This window comes from Astatotilapia calliptera, chromosome 13 (assembly GCF_900246225.1).
Source record: "Astatotilapia calliptera chromosome 13, fAstCal1.2, whole genome shotgun sequence".
NCBI classification, from domain to species: Eukaryota; Metazoa; Chordata; class Actinopteri; order Cichliformes; family Cichlidae; genus Astatotilapia; species Astatotilapia calliptera.
The window spans coordinates 17,329,611-17,354,430 of record NC_039314.1 but is presented as its reverse complement, the minus strand read 5'-3'; the positions used below and the strand labels follow the sequence as shown (position 1 = coordinate 17,354,430).

The 24,820-nt window shown below is 38.2% G+C and overlaps 2 protein-coding genes across 7 annotated transcripts in view; one reads left to right on the top strand and one right to left on the bottom strand.

The window, feature by feature from the left end:
- The first annotated feature begins 1,654 nt into the window (after positions 1-1,654).
- slka (STE20-like kinase a) lies at positions 1,655-23,376 on the top strand. 3 transcript variants are annotated; one of them, XM_026189000.1, is made up of 20 exons: positions 1,655-1,789; positions 1,894-2,281; positions 5,231-5,395; positions 7,896-7,944; positions 8,439-8,588; positions 9,587-9,659; positions 10,007-10,201; positions 10,417-10,498; positions 10,635-10,766; positions 10,925-12,139; positions 12,236-12,366; positions 12,851-12,974; positions 13,289-13,468; positions 16,593-16,664; positions 17,665-17,794; positions 18,430-18,554; positions 18,644-18,838; positions 19,371-19,496; positions 20,756-20,869; positions 21,022-23,376. In XM_026189000.1, exons 2-20 carry the CDS (start codon positions 2,132-2,134, stop codon positions 21,166-21,168), a joined length of 3,555 nt encoding a protein of 1,184 aa, XP_026044785.1. In that variant the 5' UTR covers positions 1,655-1,789; positions 1,894-2,131; the 3' UTR covers positions 21,169-23,376. The 3 variants fall into 3 exon arrangements, with proteins under 3 accessions (XP_026044785.1, XP_026044784.1, XP_026044786.1); XM_026188999.1 differs by having other exon boundaries at positions 1,655-2,281; XM_026189001.1 differs by lacking the exon at positions 16,593-16,664 and having other exon boundaries at positions 1,655-2,281.
- col17a1b (collagen, type XVII, alpha 1b) overlaps positions 22,855-24,820 on the bottom strand; it is a 25,729-nt gene continuing 23,763 nt past the window's right edge. For all 4 annotated transcript variants that reach the window (XM_026188994.1, XM_026188995.1, XM_026188997.1 and 1 more), the window contains one exon: positions 22,855-23,821. In XM_026188994.1, coding sequence (XP_026044779.1) covers positions 23,766-23,821 — 56 coding nt within the window. In that variant the 3' untranslated portion in view covers positions 22,855-23,765. The remainder of the gene's footprint in view (positions 23,822-24,820) is intronic.

The window sequence follows — 24,820 nt, the reverse complement described above, 5'->3', positions numbered from 1 at the left end:
TTTTACTGTTTAGCTGTTAAAACCAGTGAGAAGTAAAAAAGTGAAAGACAATTTTATTTTACAGTGAAATCCAAAGATGAGTTGTGATGCACTGAGTTTTGTTGCTAAATGTGAAAACTAATGACTAATAAACTAATTAAACTAATATTACCAGGTATTCACAAAATGAAAAATAATAGAATTAGAATAGAATAGAATTCAACTTTATTGTCATTGCTCATGCACAGGTACAGGGCAACGAAATGCAGTTTGCATCCATCCAGAAGTGCTTTAGTGATATAGATATATTACAATATATACTAGCAATAATATAGATATGTAAGTATATTACAGAAATGGGTCTATTATGGTATGTTATAATGTACACGGTATGAAGTATGTTGTGAATAGTATGTACAGGCTGTAGTGAGTACAACTATGTACAAGATATGAACAGGATATAAATATGAAAAACTATACAGAATATGAAATAAATAACTTTACAGAAATCTGAGATATACAGTTATACAGAAATGGGAACTATGCAAGTTGTAAACAGTTGTAGGGTTAAAAAATAAATAAATAAATAAATAAATATTTTTAAAGAAAAAAAAGGGGGGGGGGGAAGAATTCTACCATTTTCTCCTCTTTATGCCAACAGGAGGACCACAACTGGCATGCGTGGTAGAGGCGAGGGGGCTGAGCCCGGCTGAGCGGAGCACGTCCTGCTGGGGAGGAAATAGCCGCTACCCAGCTGCGTCAAGCTAACTAGAAATAGACCTGCTGACAGCGGAAATCTATTTTTATCCTCCGACGTAAAAGCGTCCACTCTGTTGTTTTGCTCAAGTCAACCAGTCTGTTTCTCGTACTCCAAAGTGAACCAGTGAAGCGGACCGGTTCGGTAAAATCACGTTGATACTGCGTTTACGCCACCTATCGTACATTGAAACGCCTAACCATCGAGGTTTAAATTCGGTCTTGTCACGCAGTACCGTCACACAATGTATTACTATAAAATGTGATTATAATCCTATATATTCTATCGTAATATACTTATATTTGATCTAACGTGAATAATGTATGTAAATTATAATTGGTTGTTTATTTAGATGCGGAATATATAGTGTACAAAGCCACAGCAAAAATACATCTTAGCTCAGAAAGGCAGATGTAATATGACATCCATGACCACCTAACTCCAAACGCTATAGACCCTTGTATAGTTATGACGTAGGCAGTCGAAGGTCTATTATAGATTTTCTTTTTGTCTTATAAGTTTAATATGTGAGGGGTTTTTAAAACCCTTTATTGTATTAGTCAACTAAGCTTTTCACCTGGCAGCCATTTTGGTCATTCCTACGGGAAGTTATTCTGGCAGTTATTTTGAAGCATCATCTAAATCAAATGGTATTTTTATTTTAGTAGTCAGTGGGACAGAAAAACTTTTAATGTGTAGTAGTTTTTTATGTCATTTAAAAGCTATGCTAACTGTATCACAAAACAAGTTTAGAAGTTTGTGGTTTTTTAACTTTTTTCTGAAATCAATAATTAAAACAAAATATCGCTACCATTTTTTTTTGACGAAATTGAAAAAATAAAGCGAAATAATGTAAATAAAAAGGTCTGCGTAACAGTTGCGTTTTATTTTGAAAGACTTTAGCGGAAATATCGAGAGCTGCGATAGCAGCTTGATGCTAGTCCACTAACTTGTGTGTGGTCAGTCAACCTAAGCATGAGGTCCGTTGACTGCGTTTTCGTGTTGGTAACGTTATACGATTAAAGAAAATATTCTGTCGAAAGTGATGATATGGTAAATATTTTTTCCGCTTCGTTTAATTTTGTTCGCTCAAAACGGAAACACGAGCCTCTGCGGAACAGCTAACTCTTCTCTGTATCCCTCATCTCCTCCGACAGCGTCCTGTGAAGGCTGCTAGCTATGATGTGACTGTGATATCCGCCGTCGAGGGAAGTTATAATTGACATTATCATAGCTGAATGGCTAAAGCACCGGTCTGTCTGGCTTAATTTAACGCTTGAATGCTCTCATTTCGATAGCCTTTTGAGCTCCGCGTCGGAGGGAACCGCTATATTTTCTTGGCGGAAATAACCGAAGAGAGCGTACTCGCGGTGCTGTAGTTCACACCTAAAAAAGATGTCCTTCTTCAATTTTCGCAAGATCTTCAAACTAGGGCCGGATAAGAAAAAGAAGCAGTATGAGCATGTACACAGAGACGTCAATCCTGAGGAGATATGGGAAATTATTGGGGAACTGGGAGATGGAGCCTTTGGGAAAGTGTACAAGGTAAGTTGACGTGTTACGTTACATCCGCCTTTGGTTTCCTGCATTTCTTTATAGACTAGCTTCAGTTGTTTCTTCGCATGTTGCTGTCTCGAGGTCATAAGCTGTAAAGCTGACAGCGATGATTACAGCTCTTGTTTGGGTAACATATTCCAACCTCGGCCACCTAACCCTCAGCAAATAACATATTTGTTTCATATAAATCATGCAGGAATTGACTAACTGCTAATATCCTGTAAAGAAATGTGACCAGCAGCTGGGATCTTAAACTCAATTAGTTTTTGGATATTTTCTATTTAGCAGGTTTAGCACAGGCTTTGCGTCACTGCCGGAGTATAGACATGACTTTACCAGTGAGTTGCACTTGGGGTTGGTTAAAAACTGATAAAGGTGTGGTCCACATACAGAATCAATATGGCCTCACATGTGACATGTTGGATTATTTGGGCCTGTGACATGTCAGGACAACCACAATAAATAGTTTAAACTAATAAAATGACAGAGCAGGTGCACCCAGACTTTAAAAAAAAAAAAAACACACACTTTATGCTAATTACTGTGACAGGTGCACAGCTGGGTTTAAATTAGGGCAGTGGTTTGTCACATCTGGTTTGTCTTCACTAACCCATATATATAGGAACTGTTACAACAATTTGATGACACAGAAGAGTACCTGTTTATTATTTTGTTTAGGTTTGTTTTCCTGCTGAGAAAGTCAGGTATGCCTTCCAATGTTGTAGTTTGTTGGTGTATAGTTATGCTACATGGAAAAATATTCAATGCTGTGTCCTCCAGCTGTAATCTCTGCTACTTTACTTACCTTTCCAGGTTATCTCTGCAGGAGTTTGCTCTAGGCTGAGAACACACTTTAGAAAAAGTTAGTGTTTGTGTACTTGTAGCACAAGTAGATTAACTTGGTTAACTTGTATTTTTTTAAACATAGTTTCTTTTAAATATTTTTCAATGTATATAACTGTTTTAGTAGATTAGTGAAAAATAGTTTCCACAACCTTCCATGCCTTCATGCCTCTTTTTGTTTTGGCACTAATCCCTGTTAAAGAGCTTTCTTTCTCTCTCTCTCTCTCATTGTGAGCTACTTAACGCTGTTCCTTCCTGGTGCTCTTGTGTTCAAATAATGCAGCAAATGGCCCATAAATCTTAATTTGTCTTCACTTATTTCCTAGTCTTGTTAGCTGATTGGCTACACGAGATGAGAGCCAAGAAATACTTGAGTGCCTTCTCACACCAAAGTATACAAAATATACACCTGACTCCCAGTTATCACTTGTGTGAGCTCAGGTGAAGATATCTTTAATCAGGCCACATTAGTATGAAAGCGCACTGTGCTTTCATTTGCTACTTCACAGGCTTCTGGCAGCTAACTCCTTTGGGTGGGGTCGCAGAGTTTGCAAGCAACATGTGAATCAGCTGTTCAAGTGAGGTCAACCGGAAGAGAGAGAATTCTTAACTAGTAGATGAATGTATTACATGTTAAGTGTTTCATAGACACTTTTAGTACTGCAAACAAACTGCTTATATAATTCTTTCCATGCAATGAGTCATTTTTTAAAAAATCTGATCTACCTATTCAAAGATAGACCTCTACAGGTGGTGCGATATGGGAGTTTTCATTTATCAGCTATTTATTCACATTAAAGGTTGGGTTTTTTCTGGCTCAGAATGGGCCTTCAGGGTGTTACTATACACGTAAGCATGATGGTCTGCAAACAAAAAGTCTATGTTACCTTATTTAACAGAGGTACATACATTTTTATTGTTACTGTTTTTGGCTGTTTTACAAACATAAATATATTTAAGCTTGAGTAAATTAAACTCCAGAGTTCAGATGAATTTTTTCTGACAGACGGAAATGTATTTATTTATTTAATAAAGTAAAAACTCTGCGTTCATGGATGTACATTTGAATAACCAGTGCTGAACTGTCAATGATTATTATTTACAAAGAACCACAAAGTTCGCTCTCCCTCCCTCTTAAACATGATTATAGCACTCCTGCGCTCTCATTTAATTCCTCAAAACAGATCAACATTAAGCATTTAGCACATTAAAACGTCATGTTCATGATGAGCAAAGGTCACAGGCTCTTCTTTAATGAGTCAAGTGACAGACAAATTATGGTGTCTCTCTTCACTGTAAAGCTAATATTGAATCTGCATGTAAGCGATGGCCTGTGCCTGACAGGCATCAGCCACTACAAAGGGAAAAAGAGGCAGGCAGTGTGTCAGGTCAGAAGAGTGTAAATATAGGGTCTGACACACTCTGCTGCAGTTGGTCTTTACACTCCCTCCCTTTTCTTTTTCCCTAACTCCCTGAGATTGTGTCTGTATCCATAAACATTAGGCCCTAGGCTGGCCTTAAAATAACTTCCCAGTGCTTTATTTCACAGGTTCAGTGATCATTTTTATTGGTCTCCTCGGTGCAGCTCTATCAGGAATGAGAATTTAGGGTTTGAGTTGTGCAATAAATGGCACAAACCTGTTAAATCATATACATATTTGGTATAATAATCACTGCAATGAGTGTGACAGAGTGAGATGAAAGAAAGAAAAGAGGGGAGGAAAAGGAGTGGAGGAAGTGAGCAAGCGTTGCAAGATCGGCCTGTGTTAGAGTAGCTCAGAATGACAGGATGTGTTGTAATTTTTTTTCTTTTTTTTATCAATGTTTGACAAAGAGTTGTCTTAAATCTCTGAAATGAGTTTCTTGAGATACAATCTTCTGTAAGCTGCGTAATTTATATTGCTCCAAATGACTTTTTTCTTAATGTTGATATTCTTCCATAATTCCTGTTGTGTACAAGTTACAAGTTGTTGCTCTGTAAAATTATGCTGAGCAACATTTGGCTTATAATTAGCATGATCCTTTCCCATTTTATACACTGTGTGCTGTAAGGATATACTCTACAATTTATCATTTTGTCAATGTTGCTTGCAGGCACAGAACAAGCAGAATGGGACCCTGGCTGCTGCTAAGGTTATCGACACAAAGACTGAGGATGAACTGGAGGATTACATGGTTGAGATTGACATTCTGGCCTCCTGCAACCATCATCACATTGTCAAACTGCTGGACGCTTTCTACTTTGAAAGCAAACTTTGGGTAAGTTCGTCAGTTTCGTGCTGGGAAGCAGTGAAGCATGGAGAGACAGAAATTCATTATAAGGCACCATTCGTTATGCTGTTTCTCACAGGACTTTCAGATCATTTGACTGATGGCTCATGACACTAAACTTTTCTTATTTCTTCAAGAGTTAGAATGGGTCATATGACAAGCAACAGAGGCTAATACACGACTAGGACTGCATGCTTCACTGGAGAGTACCTGACTGCTTAGAAGTAATAGGCCACATATAGTTGTTTTTTCTTTATTTATTTTTAGCTGGTTAGCTAGAAATCGACCTGATTTGTTACTGTGTTCAAAATTCTGCAAGTGAAGTCTTTGTATAAGGAAGTAAAGAAGTAATAGGCCACTACTGAGAAATGCATTATCATACTTTATACATCTTCCTATTTATAATGAGGGATTTATGTATTTAGTGGAATACTCCTCAATTTGGCCTTATTCCTATCTCCCTCAAATCATAACCAGTGTGCACAGTGTATTTTATAATGAGAAAGAACGTATAAATCTCTGAACACAGCCCCTAATCCTCATCCTGGTGTTTTACTGTGAGCACAGAGGTGCAGCTTTAATACATGGTCAGTAGATCTCATTGTGTGCAGTAAGAGGCCCCAGAGCAATTAGGTCCTAGCAGGGGGTGTCATGTGACTGTCCCTTGTGGACTGGCCACAACCATTGGAAGATAATGGAGCAGTTTTGGTGGCTGGAGAAAGTGCTTTTGAATAATTCAGAGCCGCATGCAGGTTGTCCCTCTGGCCTTTGAGTTCAAATAGCATGATGAATGTGTAACTGCCTACATTTAGCTTGTGCCGGGTGTTGAGTTAATGTATAATATGTTCATTAATTTTCTACAAAGGAAATCTGTTGCTAGAAAACAGATGTTTACTTTGACTTGTGTCTACAATCAGTGTACGTTTAGTTTAATACTCACCTGTAAACTACAAAAGAGATGGCATGAGAAAGTGTACTGCCAAATGGGAAGAACCACTTTGTTTCTTCCTTTTGTTTGAATCACTGAATAGAGGGTGGTGCTCTGTTTGTAGCTTCGATTGATTTTTGTATCATCTGATACCATGAGCTGCCAAGCAACGTGCAGGCTAAGCCAATAATGATGAAGTACTGGTCGGGTACATTACATCAGCTCTTACAACTGAGGTCAGAACCTGTGCAGTTTTACATCCTAGCATAGGGGATTAGCATTAGTTTTATTTCGTTACCTCTCTGGAACCCAAAGAATCACTGCACTTTATGAAAATTATTGCATATTTGATGAGGTTACTGATATTTCATCTTAAAATATCAGCTTGAAACTTGTAATTAAGTAGTTAACTGGCACCTTTTTATGTTGATATTTGTTGTTAAAATATCCCCTATAAAATTACACAGTTTTATATTTAAAAGAATCTCCCCTCTTTGTTTTTTCTTCCCTTGGGGAAATTTCTTCCAAGCTAGAAACGTCCAATTAAAGGACACTTGCACCCAACGTTTTAGTGTATTCCCAAGCTTTTAACATGCGCATATGTGCATACTGTTTTGAAACAAACAAAGATGGCAATAATGGATGTCTTCCTCTTACTGTTGACAGAAGCACAGTACTGTGAAGAAATGCTTTAGGCTTAAAGGGATCGTCACAGAAAACATTTTTCAATATTGTTGTTTCTATAAAGTATAAGTGTATAAATTAGTACATATTTAGACTAATGACAAACCCTCATTTACATATTAAAACCTATAAACCTTTATTTATAAACATATAAGCAAATGTTAAACATTTTAGAAATATTGTATTAAAAAATAATATTCATAATGGAAGTTAAGTATTTTAAATAACATGTCTTCTTAACTGGCATAGTATGGAGAGACTCATGTTCACTTCCTTTAAGTATTGCCCCTTGTACATAAAAATGTGCAAAGGGATTTTCTTCAGTATTAATGCAGCGGTTTAGTTTAAAGCGTGCGTGCTCATCCTAAACAAACATGTTCAAACTCTTCTGAAGTGTTTACCAAAATGAGGAAATCGTTTGTCACTAGGATCTGTGATGAAGCATACATAGTATGTGTAAAATATTTACATGCATTTTGCACTAAACATTTTTCTATACTTTTAAGAAACAATTTGTATTTTGTAGAAATTCCTATAATAGACTCATTCATCACAACCTCCTCTGTATTGTGGAAAAGGATCCCAGTCACTATCAAGTTCAAAGCTTGAACTTCTACAGATATTTCAGTTCAAGAAGGACTAAAAGACAGATGGATGTAGAATGGAAACCAAAAGACGTATAGCTCAGTATGGCTGATTGGCGTCTTGATCTCTACAGTATAATCAATCTTTTCAATAAACATCATGTTGTTCCAGCTTTTGAAAGTCGCAAATTCCTTATTTAATCAAGTCGTGTGCTGCAAGGGTAGGTTAAACTGGGACTTTATTGTATTATATAAGTGTATTACTTAATGTTCTTTTGTTCTACCATTACAGATTCTGATAGAGTTCTGTGCAGGCGGTGCTGTCGATGCCATCATGCTGGGTAAGTCCCTCATTCACTAAAGCAAAAAAAAGAGTAACACTATGAAATTCTGCAGCTTTTCCTTTTCTCCATCCTCTAGTGCCAACTCTTTTATTCCATCCAGAAGCCTGTACCGAAGGATTTTTTTTTTCCCCCCTCTACTAAGTTGGCAAAGCAATTCCAACTGTAATTATTGTAGCTCAGGTTTCAAGAAGCAGTTAAAGTACTTCTTGTTCATGCACTTCCTCTGTCTTGTTTTGAAGCCTAAAGAAACACAAAACCACTCATTTTAAAATGCAAATTGCATTGCAAAGAAGATGATAATGAATTCACTTCACTATTCAATGTTGATTCATTATGACTCGCCTAGATTTGTCTAGTCATATGTGCTTGCTGATGTAAAGGTGGAGATGACCCATTTTGTGTTTGTATTTGTGTATAACAAAGCCTACAGCAAAATATTCACTGGGAAAAATTGGGACTTTGGAATTTTCTCTGTGCATGTTTGTCCTTAGAGTTGGAGAGACCCCTGACTGAGCCCCAGATTCGTGTGGTGTGTAAGCAGACTTTGGAGGCCTTGGCTTACCTTCATGAGAGCAAGATCATCCACAGAGACTTGAAAGCTGGGAATATTCTCCTGTCCCTGGATGGAGATGTAAAACTGGGTAATTGTGTTTTTGTTTTTTTGTTTTTTTAACCATTTCTAACCATTTACTAACAAAAGGAGATATGAGAGGTTATTCCATTAAAAAAATACTAAAATCAACTAAATGTTCTCGCAGAATCAGGTTTTTGTTTTGTATTTTTTACAAAAAGAATGTTTAATAAAGTACATAGGTTTGGTTTGAATCTTTAAGTTCTGAAACCACATAACCTCTTAAGTACACGACTTACTTACTTGGGATGAATTAGTAACAAAACGGGGGGGGGGTGTCTACTAAACTCACTTTAGTATTATATTCATTCTTTGATTTGTCCTTGGCTCTGTATTAAAACAGCCGTTGTAGATCTCTTTGTAGCTTGACTTTGGGGTTGGTGGTGACAGTGCAGCACTGTGGTTTGTTTACACATAAAAATGTAGTGAGTCATCATTTGGCATCGGGTTCAAAAACTTGGAGAACAAAGTGATGTGCTTGCTGTGTGTTTTTTTTTTTTTTTTTTTTTTTTTTTTTTTTAATATAATATTCTACCTATGTATGTGTTTTGGTGATGCATAATGTTTCAGAAGTAAGAGTATTCATGTTCATGTTGTTGCTGCAGCATCCATAGCTCCTGGCTGCCTGATGATTCATGTTCTGTAGGCAGAGGGTCATGACGGAGCCTGGCAAACAATAATTATCAAGCCAGTCACCAGGGACTTAATGATAGATCTCTTTTTCCCTCTAATGTGTGCATACTGTAAGTGTTGCAAGAAAAGAGAGCAGGCTGAAATAACTGCACAGGTAACACAACAATGATGGACCCTAAGAGCATTATGAAAGGGAATGTGAGGCTTTTCTGCTCACTTTGGGGATAAATATTATAAGTGTAAAGCACTCTCTACTGTGTTTTGTTTTGGTAGAAAATGCTATTTTATATTTTATATTCTAGTCTCACAGGGTGCCATTTTACAGTTTAGCTTAATTCATTGATGAAAAGAATCATGATTTATTTCTACTTTCAGCTGACTTTGGTGTGTCTGCTAAAAATACCAAGACATTACAGAGAAGAGATTCTTTCATCGGCACTCCATATTGGTGAGTCACACTGCCTGCTTACAAGAGGGCATTCACCTCTTAGTATTTGATAATTGTCTCAGACTGTACCACAGCTAAGATGACAGTGGGTTTGTTTTTTTTGTTGTTGTTGTTGTTGTTGTTGTTGTTGTTGTTGTTGTTTTAAATCATCAAAAAATGTGGGATAACAACTCATTTGAAAAAAATCTATGTATTAAACAAACTTCCTATTTTATATTCCTTTCCTCCTGGAAAATAAGAGCATTGACCCTTAAGCATTAGAAGATATGCTGAATGACCTCATTTACCTGCATTCCAAAATGTGGGTTATTGATTGGTGGCTCTTACTGACTGATTGAATTTCGCAGGATGGCTCCAGAGGTAGTAATGTGCGAAACTTCCAAAGACCGTCCATACGACTACAAGGCCGACATCTGGTCCCTTGGCGTAACGCTCATAGAACTGGCACAGATTGAACCGCCCAACCATGAGATGAATCCCATGAGAGTGCTACTGAAAATAGCCAAGTCCGAGCCGCCCACACTCATGAATCCCTCTCGCTGGTGAGATACTGTGCTGGTGATAACTGGGAAGGTGGTGCTGGATTGTTTCCGAATGGGAGATGAGGAAATGTTGAGGGTTTGCATGTGTGAAAGCATGATAAAATATTAATGTTAAAAGGATAACTACTACTGAATTACTACATTATATAAAGAAAAAAACGGGGTACTTACTCTGTTCTGGGACCAACAAATTCAGTCTTCTTTACCATTTAAAGGTCACCAGAATTCAGCGACTTTCTGCGCAAAGCACTTGACAAGAATGTGGACAATAGGTGGAGTACAGTACAGCTTCTGCAGGTGAGCTGCAGTTGCAAACTACTATAAAACTAAGTGATGCATAAATGTCCGTCAGATGTTAATGTGTCACACTTTAAATGATTTTGCAGGATAAAATTTTTTATCTAATGTTGATATCTTTTGTCTATATATGTAGCATCCTTTTGTCACCAGTGTAACTGACAGCAGACCTCTCAGAGAACTCATAGCTGAAGCCAAAGCCGAAGTCACAGAAGAGCTTGAGGACAGCAAAGAGGAGGAGGAAGAGGACGAACCTGATACACCTCTGGTATGTAGTTTTTTGGGGATATGTGTATAACAAGCATTATAGTATTTTACTTTTTTTATCATTTAGATGAACACTTGATGTTGATAGCTTCATTAAACTCATTGCGGTAAGCTTTATTATTGCTCACTGTGGACATATTGCAATTTCTGTTGGTTTAGGCTGGTCCCGGGCACAAGCGAGCACCTTCTGATGTCAGTGTGGCCAGCTCAGAAGATGACAAAGTTCCATCAACTCCCTCCACTCTTGAGGCTGTTAAAGAAAAGATGGAAGCTGAGCCTGCTGAGGACCAGACTAGTGATAAGTTATCTGATGAAGGACTTGGAACAAGTGAGGTAGACAAGACTGAGGAGGAGAAATTAAATGAGGTGTCTGATGCCAGTAATGAAGACCTGGCATCTGGACTAGTAGAGCCCAGCAAAGATGTCATCTCACATGACTCCACAGAGCCTAAACCAGAAGAGAGTCAAGGTGAAGAGACGTCTGCTGAGCAAGTAGTTTCACAGCCAGAAGAACCTGTAAATACAACAGACAACCAAGAACTTGTCACAGAAACAGAGGAGGAACAGAAGGAGACAGAAGAAAGGATAATGGGTGATGAAACTACCCAGGTAATGGAGGAAGAAAAAGAGCCAGAGCAGGGGAAGCAAGAGAAAGAAAAAGAAGCTGGTAAAGAAGAATCCAGAGAATCACAAGCAGAACCTGAAGATGCAGAAAAAACAGAATCCATTCCAAGAGATGAGCCAGAGGTAGAAAAAGAAAGCAAAGAATCCGAGGAGGAAACGACTGAACCCAAACTAACAGGGAACACAATGGAAGCCATGGCTAATGGCACAGATGAAAATGTAAACATTGAGAATATGGAATCAGATGGAAGACACACGTTTATAAATGAAGACACAAAATTAAGTGTGGATGAGTCATCTGCTGAGCCTATAGAAACAAAACCAGAAGAGAAGCCTATGGATGAGGCCCATGAGGAGTCACAGCAGCCTGAACAAGAGAGCCAGATCACAGAGGAAGCTGAGCTAAAGGAACAAGTACCAACTGAGTCTACAAATGGCATCTGTGATGAAGTTAAAGACACCCCTGAGGATTCAGTGGTCCCACCTAAAGATTCCTGTGTGAACGAAGAAGAAGAGAAAGCAACCCACGCAGATGAGAGCACTTCCCAAGATGCTGTCTCTGTCCAAGAGAGCGAAACGGATTCAGAAGCCAAGATGGAGCAAGGAAGCCCTGCTGTGATCAGGCCAGATGTGGAGAAGGATTCTGACTCTGGGAGCAGCTCTGCTGCTGATAGCAACAGCCTCGACCTCAATCTGTCTATCTCCAGCTTCCTGTCTAAGAGCAAAGAAGGGGGCTCTGTGTCCTTGCAGGTAATACAGTCTGTGCCACTATTACACCATCAGTTATTACATTATCAACACTACCCTGATTACTCGATCCTCTAAAGCAACCCTGCTTTTTGGTAGGAGTCAAAACGACAGAAGAAGACTCTTAAAAAGACACGCAAGTTCATGGTGGATGGTGTGGAGGTTAGTGTGACAACGTCTAAGATAGTGACTGATAACGACACCAGGAATGAGGAGATGAGGTTCCTGAGGTACGTCTGTATCTAATCTGCTTGACATACAGTTGTTCTAAATGTGTGACATGACCCATTTAACTCGCCTGCCTTAAATAGTGCTCGCTCTTTTTACAACTCCCACAGCTTTTTACAAATGCCAGATGGGTTATCTCCCGTGATGAATGCCGCATTATATTACTGTCATTTCTCATGTTGCCTTGTAAAGACATGAGCCATGTTGCTGTTACTGTGTGTACAAGTGCTGTCTGACTACTGCACGACCCTCCTGTTAGTAATATATGACACAAATGTGAATCAAACATTTTAAAAGGATTCATCAAAGCACGAAAAGCCATAGAGTATGAATGAGTCACTAAAGTTGAAATAAACATTTAGATATATTTTTTTCAAAAGTCACTGATGTGCAACCATAAAATTCCATCCATGTTTTTGTGAAAATAGTATTAGATTTTTTTTAATAAGTAAATATCATGCCCTTATATTGATATGTTCACTGCAGGCGGCAGGAGTTGAGAGAGCTTCGCCTCCTCCAGAAAGAGGAGCAAAGGGCCCAGCAGCAGCTGAGCGACAAGCTGCAGCAGCAGCGAGAGCAGATCTACAGGCGTTTTGAACAGGAAACTACTGTGAGTCACTCTGGTTGTACTGCACTAGTGTGATGGGCTTTTTTTCTTTCTTCTTTTTTTGGCATTTGGCTAGCTCCTTGAAAAACAAGCACCTTAATGTCAAATCTGGGCTAAATTTAATGCAAGTGTTTACATCAAATGTGCTGCCAGATTTTCCTTAACTGCTTAATTTTCACAATATTGGAAACTTTAATTTGCATTAAAAGCAAAATGAAAAAACGTACAAAAAAAACAAAGAGATTATGTAAAATCTAATATAAATAAATATTGTTTTGGAATAGTCAGGGTGACCCTAGTGCGTATCAATTCTGCAGGCTAAAAAGCGTCAATACGACCAAGAAGTGGAGAACCTTGAGAAGAAGCAGAAACAGACCATTGAGCGACTGGAACAGGATCACACCAGCCGGCTCCGAGACGAAGCCAAACGGATCAAAGCAGATCAAGACAAGGAGCTCTCAAAGTTCCAAAACATGCTGAAGAACCGCAAGAAAGAGGTATGACCCTGCATGTGTGTTTCTCTGTGGAAGTGGGCTGAGTAGTACTTAAATTTGGGAGCTTGTGATCCAGAGCAGCTGCATGTGATGTGTACTGCACAAGCCGTTTAATGGTGCATGTGTTTACAACTTAGCCGGTGGCTAACCTGGCTGTCTCATACTAATCCTATGGGAGTGGTGCGCCCTGCTGTATGTGTGCAAATGTTACCCAGACAGGCTGTGCTATCCTTCTCCTAGATGCTGCTCATTCATGTTGTTGTATCCATTATTCATCTGCCCAGAGGCTTCTGGTTGCAGCTTAAGAAATACTTTGTTCCTGGGGTGTGTTTGTTATTTTTAGAAAACTGTTTACAAAAAGTCAGGATAGTATCTTGACACATTGATGTCTTAAGCTTTTGCTTGATGGTGCAGATGTTCTCATGCTTGGTCTTTATAAGTCTTTCCTGGCTCTTTCTGTGCTCTTTAGTAGCCTTTAAATGCTTCTCTGGGTGTGCCTTTTTATGTTCTTAAGGGCAGTAGTGCTTATTGCCATCTGTTGTGTACGATGATGCCTTGGTGGTTGCCATGCTCCTCCCAGTTTGATGCTTAGGCTACTTACTTGTTATTGCCATTCTACTTAATGCTGTTTTACAGGTTGGCTTGCGTTTGCTTTCTTGGTGTTTAGATGTAAAAATCCAAGAATTAGGCTATGGATAAGATGTGTTTTTTGCATTTTGTCATGTTGTAATCTTTATTGAAATGTACTGTTACTGTGTATTTAACTAACCATGTTTCTTGTATGAGTGTGTGAGGTTGCTTTGGTCATGGGATGGCCAGATTTGAAAGGTTTTTCCAAGTGGTGTTGGGCTTATTTGGGTCAAATAATAAATGCCTTTGGTCTGACTAACTGACATGGAATTGTCTTCAATAGTGCTGCAGTATTCTTTTGGAAATCTTAAGGTCAAGATGGATAAATAATCAACAGATTCATTATTAACAAAATTATAAGTCCTCTATAAATGGCAAATTGGAAGAAAACCACGTTGAACCTGCTTTATTACACTGTTAAATCTAGTTTGTAATTACAAAACAATTCCAACTCAGTTATTCTATTTTTTTCTTTTTCTTTTTTTCCCCCCACGAATCATCATGTTCATGGCTGCGAGACTTAATCGAATGCAAAGTAATGTAGGGCGAGCTGTTTTTGAGGCTAACATCTTCTGCCGTGCACAAGTCAAATTCTTTCTTTTAACATGACTCTAACTCATGGGGGTCAAGTCGACAGTTCAAAGAAACGTTAAATGCAGGAGGTGGAAATTAAGCATGTTGACTTTAAATCAGTTGGTGGCTGGATCCAGTATCTCTCCTCTCAGACTGGGCAGTGCATGACTCTTACTGTTGTTGGCCAGCTTTGTTAGATTTTCTGACTATAGAGATCAAACCGATTCTGCACATACACACTTTAGGCCATACAGGAAGTTGGACATTCACCCAAACACAAGAAAAAAGAGCTCATGAAACGCTTAAAGGAGGACCTCACACTCCTCAACACTGCAGAGGTAAAGCATCACCTTCTGTGTCTGGAGTATTATCTGTGTATGGAATTGCTCCCTATCTGCTATCTATCTACTACCTACTGAGCTGTATTGACTTTTGAATATATTCTCCTTCTTTATAAAAAATTTTTTCTAAGATTTTAATAATACCATGTACACGCTACAGTTAAATGGTTAGCTCTCACTGAATTTTGGCAAAACCAAATTTGTGCTTCAGGTAGAAGCTTTAAAAAAATAGCAATTCCCTTTATGTTACACATATATATGAAGATTTGTTCAGGAGAAATAAATTATAACATACAGTCACCAGTGAAGTTACATACAAGGTTTCTGACAAATTTTTTGCTCTCATGATTTCTATCCTATGATAAAGATTTAATTTTCCTACTTTGTCACACATAGCAGTGGAAGTGTTCTATTGGACTATATTAAAAAGATTTTTACAATATTCAGCCTTTTATTAAATAAAGGTAGGAGGAACAAAAAATTAAATTGCCTCAAAGGAAGCAACATCCACCTTTTACTGTTTTCCTCAGTAATGAAAAATATAATTGAACTTTGAGATTTCCAGCTGTCACCAAAAAATGAATATTAGAATCTTTATGGAAGTAAAATTTGTGGTGTGGCCACTGAACACATGTCAGTGTTAAAAATCAAATCGGGTTCTGAATATTTTTTATTTTTCCTCAGAAAATTAATCGACAAAACAAAAGAAACACAAATTTAATGTTTTAGATTTGCTTCAAATCTGAATACTTGTTTACCTCCATCTTCACTGATATGGAAAAATCATTTATTTTAACTGATGACTGCTCAAAACAAAAAATAATCATTATTAGATGCACTGTAAGGTTTTCTCCTTTGAAAAGTATCCAAAATGTAATAACCATAACATGTAGTCTGCTACTCAATACTGCACATCCCACACCCGTCCATCAAGTACAAAACATCCCACATTGCAATTCTTCATCTTTGTTCCTGACACTACATATGTGGAATTTAATTATGTAATGCTACACTTGTCAGTGGTGATCATACAGTCTGTGGTGGTGATGATGATTCAGAAGTGTCAGATCTCATTTTACCAGCTACCTCAGGCACCATTCAGGCTCTCTTAACAAAGGAGCGACTGCAGACATAGCTTTTGTCTCCACAGTAAAGATCGTTACTGAAAGACCTTTTCAAAACTTGGTTTTCCTGCGCTCAGTCTGAGACACACAAACAAATGTCTTCTTTTCTTTGAAAGGTAAACCTTAATTTATTTTGTTTTAAATATTCTGTAAGTAGCATTGAAAGTAACAAAACTGCTTTTTTTACCAGCTGGATTTAACAAAAATGCTAAAATTCTGAGCCGCTTTGAAGCATGGCAAGACAAAGAGTTTTGACAACTAATTGATTGACTTCCTAACATTCATCCAGACCTCGCCACGAGCCTTAAACTCACCAACAATCCCAAAGTGGAAAACCCATTTTTAATGTAGGAAGGATCTGTGTGAGTGCTGAGTGAGTGTTGACGTGAGAGATCCTCAGGCTGCTGTGTGCTGTCTGTCCCTGATCAGGGCAAGTGCGCTGTGTGCTCTCCTCCACAGGCAGTGGCCCAGGTTATGATACAGTCTTTTCAGTTGTCCTCATGCGCACTCTTCAACGCTCAGATGCAGGATGTAAGTGCCCCCCCATCCCGCCCCGTATCTCTCCATCTCTGGCCCATACTTAGATGTGTGTGAAGTTACATGACAGGATAGTTTGTGATGGTTCAACACATGTAAGCATGGGCAACGTTGGGATTTTTTTCTTTTTTTTCCTTTTTGAGTGTTGTCATCACTGTGTTTGTGCAGTGGTTCTTTCTTCCTCTCTTGCTCAGTATTTTTCCTCCACCAGTTCACAAATGTTATACATCAAGTCTGTGTATTTTATATGGTATTTATCTTGTATTACACCGTTTGCTTAAGACTAGATTAAATCTGGGTTGCACCGCTGTGTGGCAGCTCTTGATGAATTCTGTCTGGATCCATGTTTGTCTTTGTCAGCCAATATAGACAGCCTGCCTTTCAGGGCAGATGAGTCACTCATTGTGTATAAGTGGATTATGAGATCACACTTGAACCATCTTAATTTGGATTCAACTGTATAATAACAGCGTTACCTTAGTTTTCTTATAATCAAGTGAGTTATATGATCAGTTTTACCTAATAATAGTTTTATAATCGCAATACAACTTACAGTTAACACTAGCTAGATAAAGTTAAATAAAATAAATAGAAGATTTGGCTTCTTATGCAATTAGTCATGCGTAATGTAGGCTGGTTTCTGGACGATGTGAATGTCACTGTAGATGTTGTCTTGCATAAAACTTTGCCACAGTATCTCTACTAAACTGTTAACTTTTCTCTCTTTCTTCACTTCCATTGTGGATCGTTGCCATCCATGAACTCTGAGTGTCTCTTTTGCTGAGTCCAGTTGATGATGTGACATCTTAGTGCTCTGTGTTGTACTGAATTTTGAAGTGAATGGCTAGATTACATTATTTTGCTTCAGGCAGATTCGATCATTAAGATGCAGTCTAACTGTGACACTGCTGTGCTTCCCCTCTCTACTTTTTGCTGTCTCTGAGTGATCTCCATGTCTTCCCCAGGCAGTTTCTCACTGCTCTTCTCTCCTCAGGAGCAAGAGTTCCTACAGAAGCAGCAGCAAGACTTGGATGGAGCTCTAAAGAAAATCATCCAGCAGCATAAAGTGGAGATTGCCACGATTGAGAGAGACTGCCTTAACCACAAACAGCAGTTTATGAGAGGTAGAAGACTCGACTCTGTTACTGCTCTGTTTTGGAGTTAATCTTTTTTAAGGGTAATTGTGTAATGTATGCCATAGGAATTAATTATTGAGCTACACAAATGATCACAGGGTATTTTAGGTTTACAGGGTCCTCGTGTTTACCAGTTGACTTGTAATTGTGTTGTAAATCTGGTGATCACTGATTCGAATTACGCTGCAGTGTTATATTCACACGAACACTGAGAACATAGTCAGAGATACCACATTTTGTGCCACTCTGTCTTAAGACTGCTGCTGTTTTAAACATGACAAAAAGGCAAACAACTTACCTCACGTATCCTGTGCAAGATTCAAGTGTCTCAAACCTCATTTTCATGCCAGACACAGACATGAAAGAAACCACAGCCTGAGATGTACTTTTATTTTTGAGTCAGCGTGTAGAGGAAGTTGATGTCAGCGATGCCTCCTTTGCTTGCCAAGTGTGTAAATTCTGACTGTGACATCCAGACGACTGAGACACTGTGTTTAAGGGGATGTGCTGCTGCCTATCCAATTTTGCCTTTTTGTTTGGTTTTCAGACCCCTGTTGGTAACCAGCAAACATGCATGCACATGTTTTTTTTTAGCCTTGTTTGTGCTCACATGTGTTTTGTAGCTCGAGAGGCAGCCATGTGGGAGCTGGAGGAGCGCCATCTGCAGGAAAAGCACCAACTGCTGAAGCAGCAGCTGAAAGACCAGTACTTCATGCAGAGACACCAGCTGTTGAAAAGGCATGAAAAGGTACAAGCACAGAGTGGAACTGTAAATGTAACTGTAAAATTTAAATAACCCCACTAAAACAAAACTGTGGGCATTCGTGTGTTTTATAGGAGATGGAGCAAATGCAGGGCTACAACCAGCGTCTGATAGAGGAGCTGAAGAACAAACAGACTCAAGAGAGGGTGCGTCTGCCCAAGATCCAACGGAGCGAGGCCAAGACCCGCATGGCTATGTTCAAGAAGAGTCTCCGCATCACCGCCACAGCATCCATCACCGCCGAGCAGGAGAGAGAGCGGATAAAACAGGTAGAGGCGCTGCGAGCTCGGGCTAGTGATGTTTGACCATTTTTAAAAGAAGTGACTGGACATCAGTTTTTGTTGGGGGTTTTTTCCTCCTCTTTCTCTCAGCAGTAATGTTTCACACTGGCTTAGACTCACACCTGGGCGCTGACCAATACAAACACAGTACCCTTTATTATTCCAGCCTGTTTGGATCTCAGACCAGAAACTTTCCAACTCACCATTTCACAATCCATACTGACGCCATCATTCTCAAGTTGCACTTTCAGTTTAGTTTTGTGGATGAAAGCTCAGTGAACGATCTTGGAGGAAATCTTAAATTTTAGTTTGTGCAAATAGTTTATTCGCTGACATTCTGAATGTTAATACGCAACATGCTTGTGTTGTTTTGTAGTCACGGTCAGTTTATTTGAAATAGACACTATGACCAAAGGCATAGAGAAAAAAAATGCATCATTTTTAGCAGTTCCTATGCCTTGTGTGAAAACCGCAAATCATGCTCACATCTGTCTGTTGTGTTTTTGTCTCCATGGTCCAGTTTGCTTTGCAGGAAGAAAAGAGACAAAAGGGCGAGAGACTGCACCAACACCAGAAACATGAGAACCAGATGAGAGATTTGCAGCTACAGTGTGACTCAAACATCAGGGAGCTGCAGCAGCTGCAGGTGGGGCTCAACGCGCTCACATTCACACTCTATCTTTTTATGTTTATCGGATATGTTTTAAACTACATTTCTATGGAGCTCCAGAGTATTGAGCAAAACACACATAACCACGTCATCCATCCATCCATCCTTCCATCCATCTTCTTAACAACTCATCTACCTTTAGGTTACAGGAAGCTTATTCCAGCTGTGATAGGGTGAAAGACTGGGTACTTCCTGTGTAGGCTGCAGTATAACCATATCAAGAATATATACAGTTTAAAAAATAATCATTTGTGACATTCAAATTCAACAGGATTCAGTAGTTTTTCTACATATTTCTTTTAATGCTAATGAAAAGTAAACATTAACAAGGCTACATTTGTAGCAGAGGCTATTTAAAACATGCAATCATAATTGTACTTGGTACTATTGTTTGAAATATTCTCACTAAATTCCATTAATATTTATGGCTTCCTTGTATATCTATCCTCTGTTTTTATTGCTTCGGTTAATCCATGCTCATGTTGCAAATGTTTATGTGCAGCCTGTAGAAAGAGTTTCTGGAGGCCGGCGGTATCGATTTCTATTAGGTGTTGCCGGTCACTTCACACTCTTACTATTGATCTTATTCTGATCACAGAGCTGAATTAAATGCTTTCTGGCAACAGTTAAATAATTAATATACTAATTATGACAAAAATGTCATTCTGGAAAAAAAAAAAGTTGAATCTAATTCATTTTTATCCAAAAGGTTAAAGGTCAGTTTCACTTTGAAACTGCAAATGCGCTGCAAAAACACTTAATTCAGCACCATAACTCTAGAGCAGGTAGATACTAATCTTTCTGCTATAGCAGATTGATTCTAATCTACTAAATACTTTCAGTCTTAACTACATTTGTTATGAGTCTGAACTCGAATGGAATCTGCAGCCTGTTTGCTATGAAGTAAAACTGCAGTGCAGTAATTCTAGTTTAACATGATTATTAATTTATAAGGTTTTTTTATCATTTATTTAATACTGCATATTTAATGTGCATTTTAAGTTTTTAATCTTTAATCCTTTAAGTTTTTGCTCTGCTGACTGAAAGTGACTGCAACAGATTCATAAATGAACAGTGACTTATGAAGATTATCAGAAAATAAGTAGAGGACAAATTAAAGATGTCAGACAGCATCTATTTTTAAAGGAATAAAAAGCAAGATATGTCGCAGTGTAGGGACGTATACAGGATTCATTAATCATGACAGCACCGTGTTAACACACATTTTCTTTCAGAATGAGAAATGCCACCTTCTGATTGAACATGAGACCCAAAAGCTGAAGGAGCTGGATGAGGAACACAGCCAAGAGATCAAGGAGTGGAGAGAGAAGCTAAGACCAAGGAAGAAGGTATGCTCATTATCCATGTTTGTGACTTTATTTCTTCCATTTTCTTTCTAGTGACGCCATGTTCAGGATCCACCTGTGCAGGCTGTCTCAACAGAATTTTTCATATTATCTTCAAACTGGTTGACTCTGTTTGTATGTGCTGCCCCCTGCAGGCGTTAGAGGAGGAGTTCACACGGAAGCTCCAGGAGCAGGAGGTCTTCTTCAAGATGAGTGGTGAATCTGAATGCCTTAATCCATCCACTCAGAGTCGAGTATCCAAATTTTATCCCATCCCAAACCTGAATAACTCTGGCTTGTAGCCTAATGTTCGTCCGTGCTGCAAAGCAGACTGCTGTCAAACTCTGCTCTCAAACTCGACTCCTCCAGAGTTTAAAAAGGAGTGGAGTTTGAAGGACGAGCCGAGGCGTCATTTCTCTGACCGCTAACTGAAAAACGTGAACACGTTTCACTACTTAAGTTCCACCATTCGCGAGCATGACGTGCCTACACACCGTTCCATTACTTAATTGGGTTTCCTCAGCTTGCTGGGAAGACTCAAAATGAATGATATGCACTTGTTTTGAGCATGTTCAGATTTTTAAAAGTCTGCGGTTGGTAGCTGAGGTCAGTCATGCTTTTCAGATTATTATCGTTAAGCTTAGCTCTGCTACAATATGAATAATCTCCAGTGCCTCGTGTTCTTTTTTTCTCTGCGTTTAGGCCCTTCCCTGCATTTTCTGCAGCTTGCAGTAAATAAATTCCCACCTGAATGTTTTGCACTTAAAAAACTGGTTATCAATTCTGCTCATAATCACAAGATGTCATGAGATCAGTGTAATCGATTCACACAAGCTGGTTATCAAAGACTGCTCTGAGATTTAGTTTGGCTGCATGTAGTAGTAGACCTTGCTGAAGGGCGACGGAGTCAAAAGACAACCATGTATAGATGTAAGACTTTGTTATGTCTGTGTAGTCTTCTGTGCACAGTGTCTGATGTCTAACGGGAGTTAAAATGTTGGGATCGGGAGGCTGTGAGTTCAGATGAAAAATAATGTACTGTGTTGTAGGTGTGTACCTAGATATGAGGTTTAAATAAATACTGTGCTTGCCAGAAGCATTTCACCATCTTAAGAGATGAATGAACAAAAAATATATCTGTTGATTTAGCACATAATTTGATTTCAGTGCCGGTCAGCAAAACACAGAGGTGGCCTGTTGGGTTGGGGTTTTTTTTGGGGTTTTTTGACGTTAACTAAATCAGTTCTCCCTTTGACTTTCAGCAGCAATCTCACAAACTAATGACGTCTTGTAAAGAATAATTACCGAAGGAATGTAAAGCTTTTGATTTGCACTGTATTGCCACATGAGCTAAAGAAAAAAATATGCAGTAGAAAATTTTGCCTCACCAAAGCCTAATCAAACTCCAAGCTGAATTGTTTCAACATATTGTTTTCCTTTTATTAAAATTACTTTTAGCTTCTTCTTTTTTTTTTCTTTTCCTTTTTTTCAAATATGCCCTTAGTATTTTACAGCCATGCCTAATCGAAGCCTGTATTCCTGGTATGCTGTAATCGCTCTTCATGGTGAACTTTTGCACTTGTTGAGAGCAGTCCTTTAACTGTACGAGTTTCAGTGTGTGAGGAGATGCCCTCTGCTGCGTTTTACGATAAAGTATTGATGGTTCACAACAAGAAATTACTGTAGTTTCATTTGCCACCATATAGCATCGATGCATGTTATAATTTCTGTATGCTTATATATAAACATTGATTTGATTTTTGTCATAAATGCTGGATTTTTATTGGAGTTTCTGGAGGCTGTCATGTGAATTACACCATTCGACCAATAGATTTCAAATATTTTTTTATTTTATGTTACAGCATTTTAATGTTTCATTCTATCACAATGAATATTCTTTAGTATATGCATTTTTTATGTCAGATGAAATGTATTTAATGTGTCTTTATATATGGACATTTTTTTTCTTGTAAATAAAATATTGACTGTTTATTCGGCAACTTGAGTTAATTTTATTTTTAGACAAATTTAGTAGTACAAATATCAAAACTCACAAGTCCAAAAATAGGTTTATTTTTCTATTGTTTTTCCTTCTTTTTTTTATATTGACAAAATGTCAATAGGTATAAATCATGTAAAAACATAATCTGGGAACATTTTATAACTTAATCTCTGCAACACTTAAAGGTATAAAGAAAAATATATCAAATTCAGTGCCCTTTCACACAAAAAATATACAATCCAATCCACTTCTTAGTGATCATCCAAGTCACTCTTTCAACCACGCCAACAATGTGTCTCTAACCCACAATTATCAGTTGTGCCTGCAGCAACATTAACTGTAACCCTCCCTCTGTCTGAGACTGTCAGGTTTACATAGTAATATATGTATGCATTTAAAGAGTAAGCTGTTGTAATTTGTATGCAACGAATGCTTATGGATACACTTATATAGCCCTCAATACAATATAATCCTCAAATGACAACAATTTTAAAAAAAAGAAAGGAAAGGAAAAAAAAAAAGGTACACCAGGCACTCAGTGTGGAAAAAGATGCAAAAAATATCAGCGACTGCTACTTGTTGCTTAAAAATATATTCTCGTAAACAAAGCTGCCCCAGGAAAAAGTCTGATTGCAAGCTTCTAATTAAACAGAGTAAACATTATACACCCACATAATTAAAACAAAATGAAGTATATGCCTGAAAAACCCTTAATGTCTACTGAAGCTGTTTTAAAGACACTGATGCATTTTTCTGGCTGCTTTTATTTTCTCAAACTGACTTTTCTACAGTTGGAAACAGCATTTTAGCTACTTAAATTGGTACAGTTAAAGACCTAAAAAAAAACTGAGTGAAAATGAAATGAAATCTGTTATGATCCAGTAGTATGTTAGCCCTTTAACCGCTGCCAGCCTGACGGCGATGCTTCTGACGACGACCAACAAGTTTATTGCCTGCAGGGGATGAAAAAGAGTGTGTAGGAATGCACTGGTTCATATGTACGGTACTGTGCAAAACCGGCACCCCTCATTTCTTTATATTTTGCTAGGAAAATTGAAAATATGTGCAAACATGGAAATACAGTAAAAAAAAAAAAAGCATTTGGAAAATTCTAACATGTTTGGAAGTCAATATTTAGTACGACAACCTTTACTCTTTAACACAGCCTAAACACTAGGGAAAGCTTTCTTGTTTTTTCTTTTAGTCTTCAGGAATAGTTCTCCAGGGTTCCCGAAGGACATTCAAAGACCTTTGGACGCTGGCTTCCTTTTGTTCCTGTCTGTCAGGATGATCCCACTACGCTCAAATAATGTTGAGGTCTAGACTCAGAGGAGATAGATCCATGATTCATTGTGTTCAGTTTTATTCTATTTCTATTCAGGTATGCTTTTACTGCAGTGACTGTGTGTTTAGGATCATTGTCATGATGAAAACTGTCCAGATGGTATTCCATAGCCTCAAAACCATTGTGTTTTCTAGATAGCTTATAGACACACTGTTGTACCTGTCACCTAAACTCCCCTGCACATATTGATAATAAGACCAGTCGCCACTGATTTTCAGTCCCGTTCTTGTGTCGTGTGGCACAAAGTTTCCCTTCAGATTCACTTTCAGATACTGTTCATCTTCTGTACATAGTTTTTAGACCTGCCACTTATCCAGTTTCCTCAAATTTTGTAAAGGTCACACTGCACACCAGGCTGAGATAGTCTGTATTTTTGGCTAAGATCTATTTGGGAATCACCTTGTTGGTTTAAAAACTAACTGCTGATAACTAAGAGCCTAAAAATATAAGTTGTCTGCTATGTGTAAACATGACAGTTGATAATTTTTTATGCCTGACTGATTCATAGGTCAGTGTTAAGTGGCTTATCACATAAAATAAATATTCCTCTAAAAATGGTCAGGAACAATGAGTGAACTGAAAAGAAGTGAAAAAGCAGCCAATGCTG

Coding starts and splice junctions, on each gene's coding strand:
- slka (XM_026189000.1), top strand. CDS start 2,132: ATGTCCTTCTTCAATTTTCGCAAGATCTTCAAACTAGGGCCGGATAAG. Junction 8,589..9,586: donor GGATGGAGATGTAAAACTGG/GTAATTGTGTTT, acceptor TTCTACTTTCAG/CTGACTTTGGTGTGTCTGCT. Junction 18,839..19,370: donor AGAGAGAGCGGATAAAACAG/GTAGAGGCGCTG, acceptor TCCATGGTCCAG/TTTGCTTTGCAGGAAGAAAA.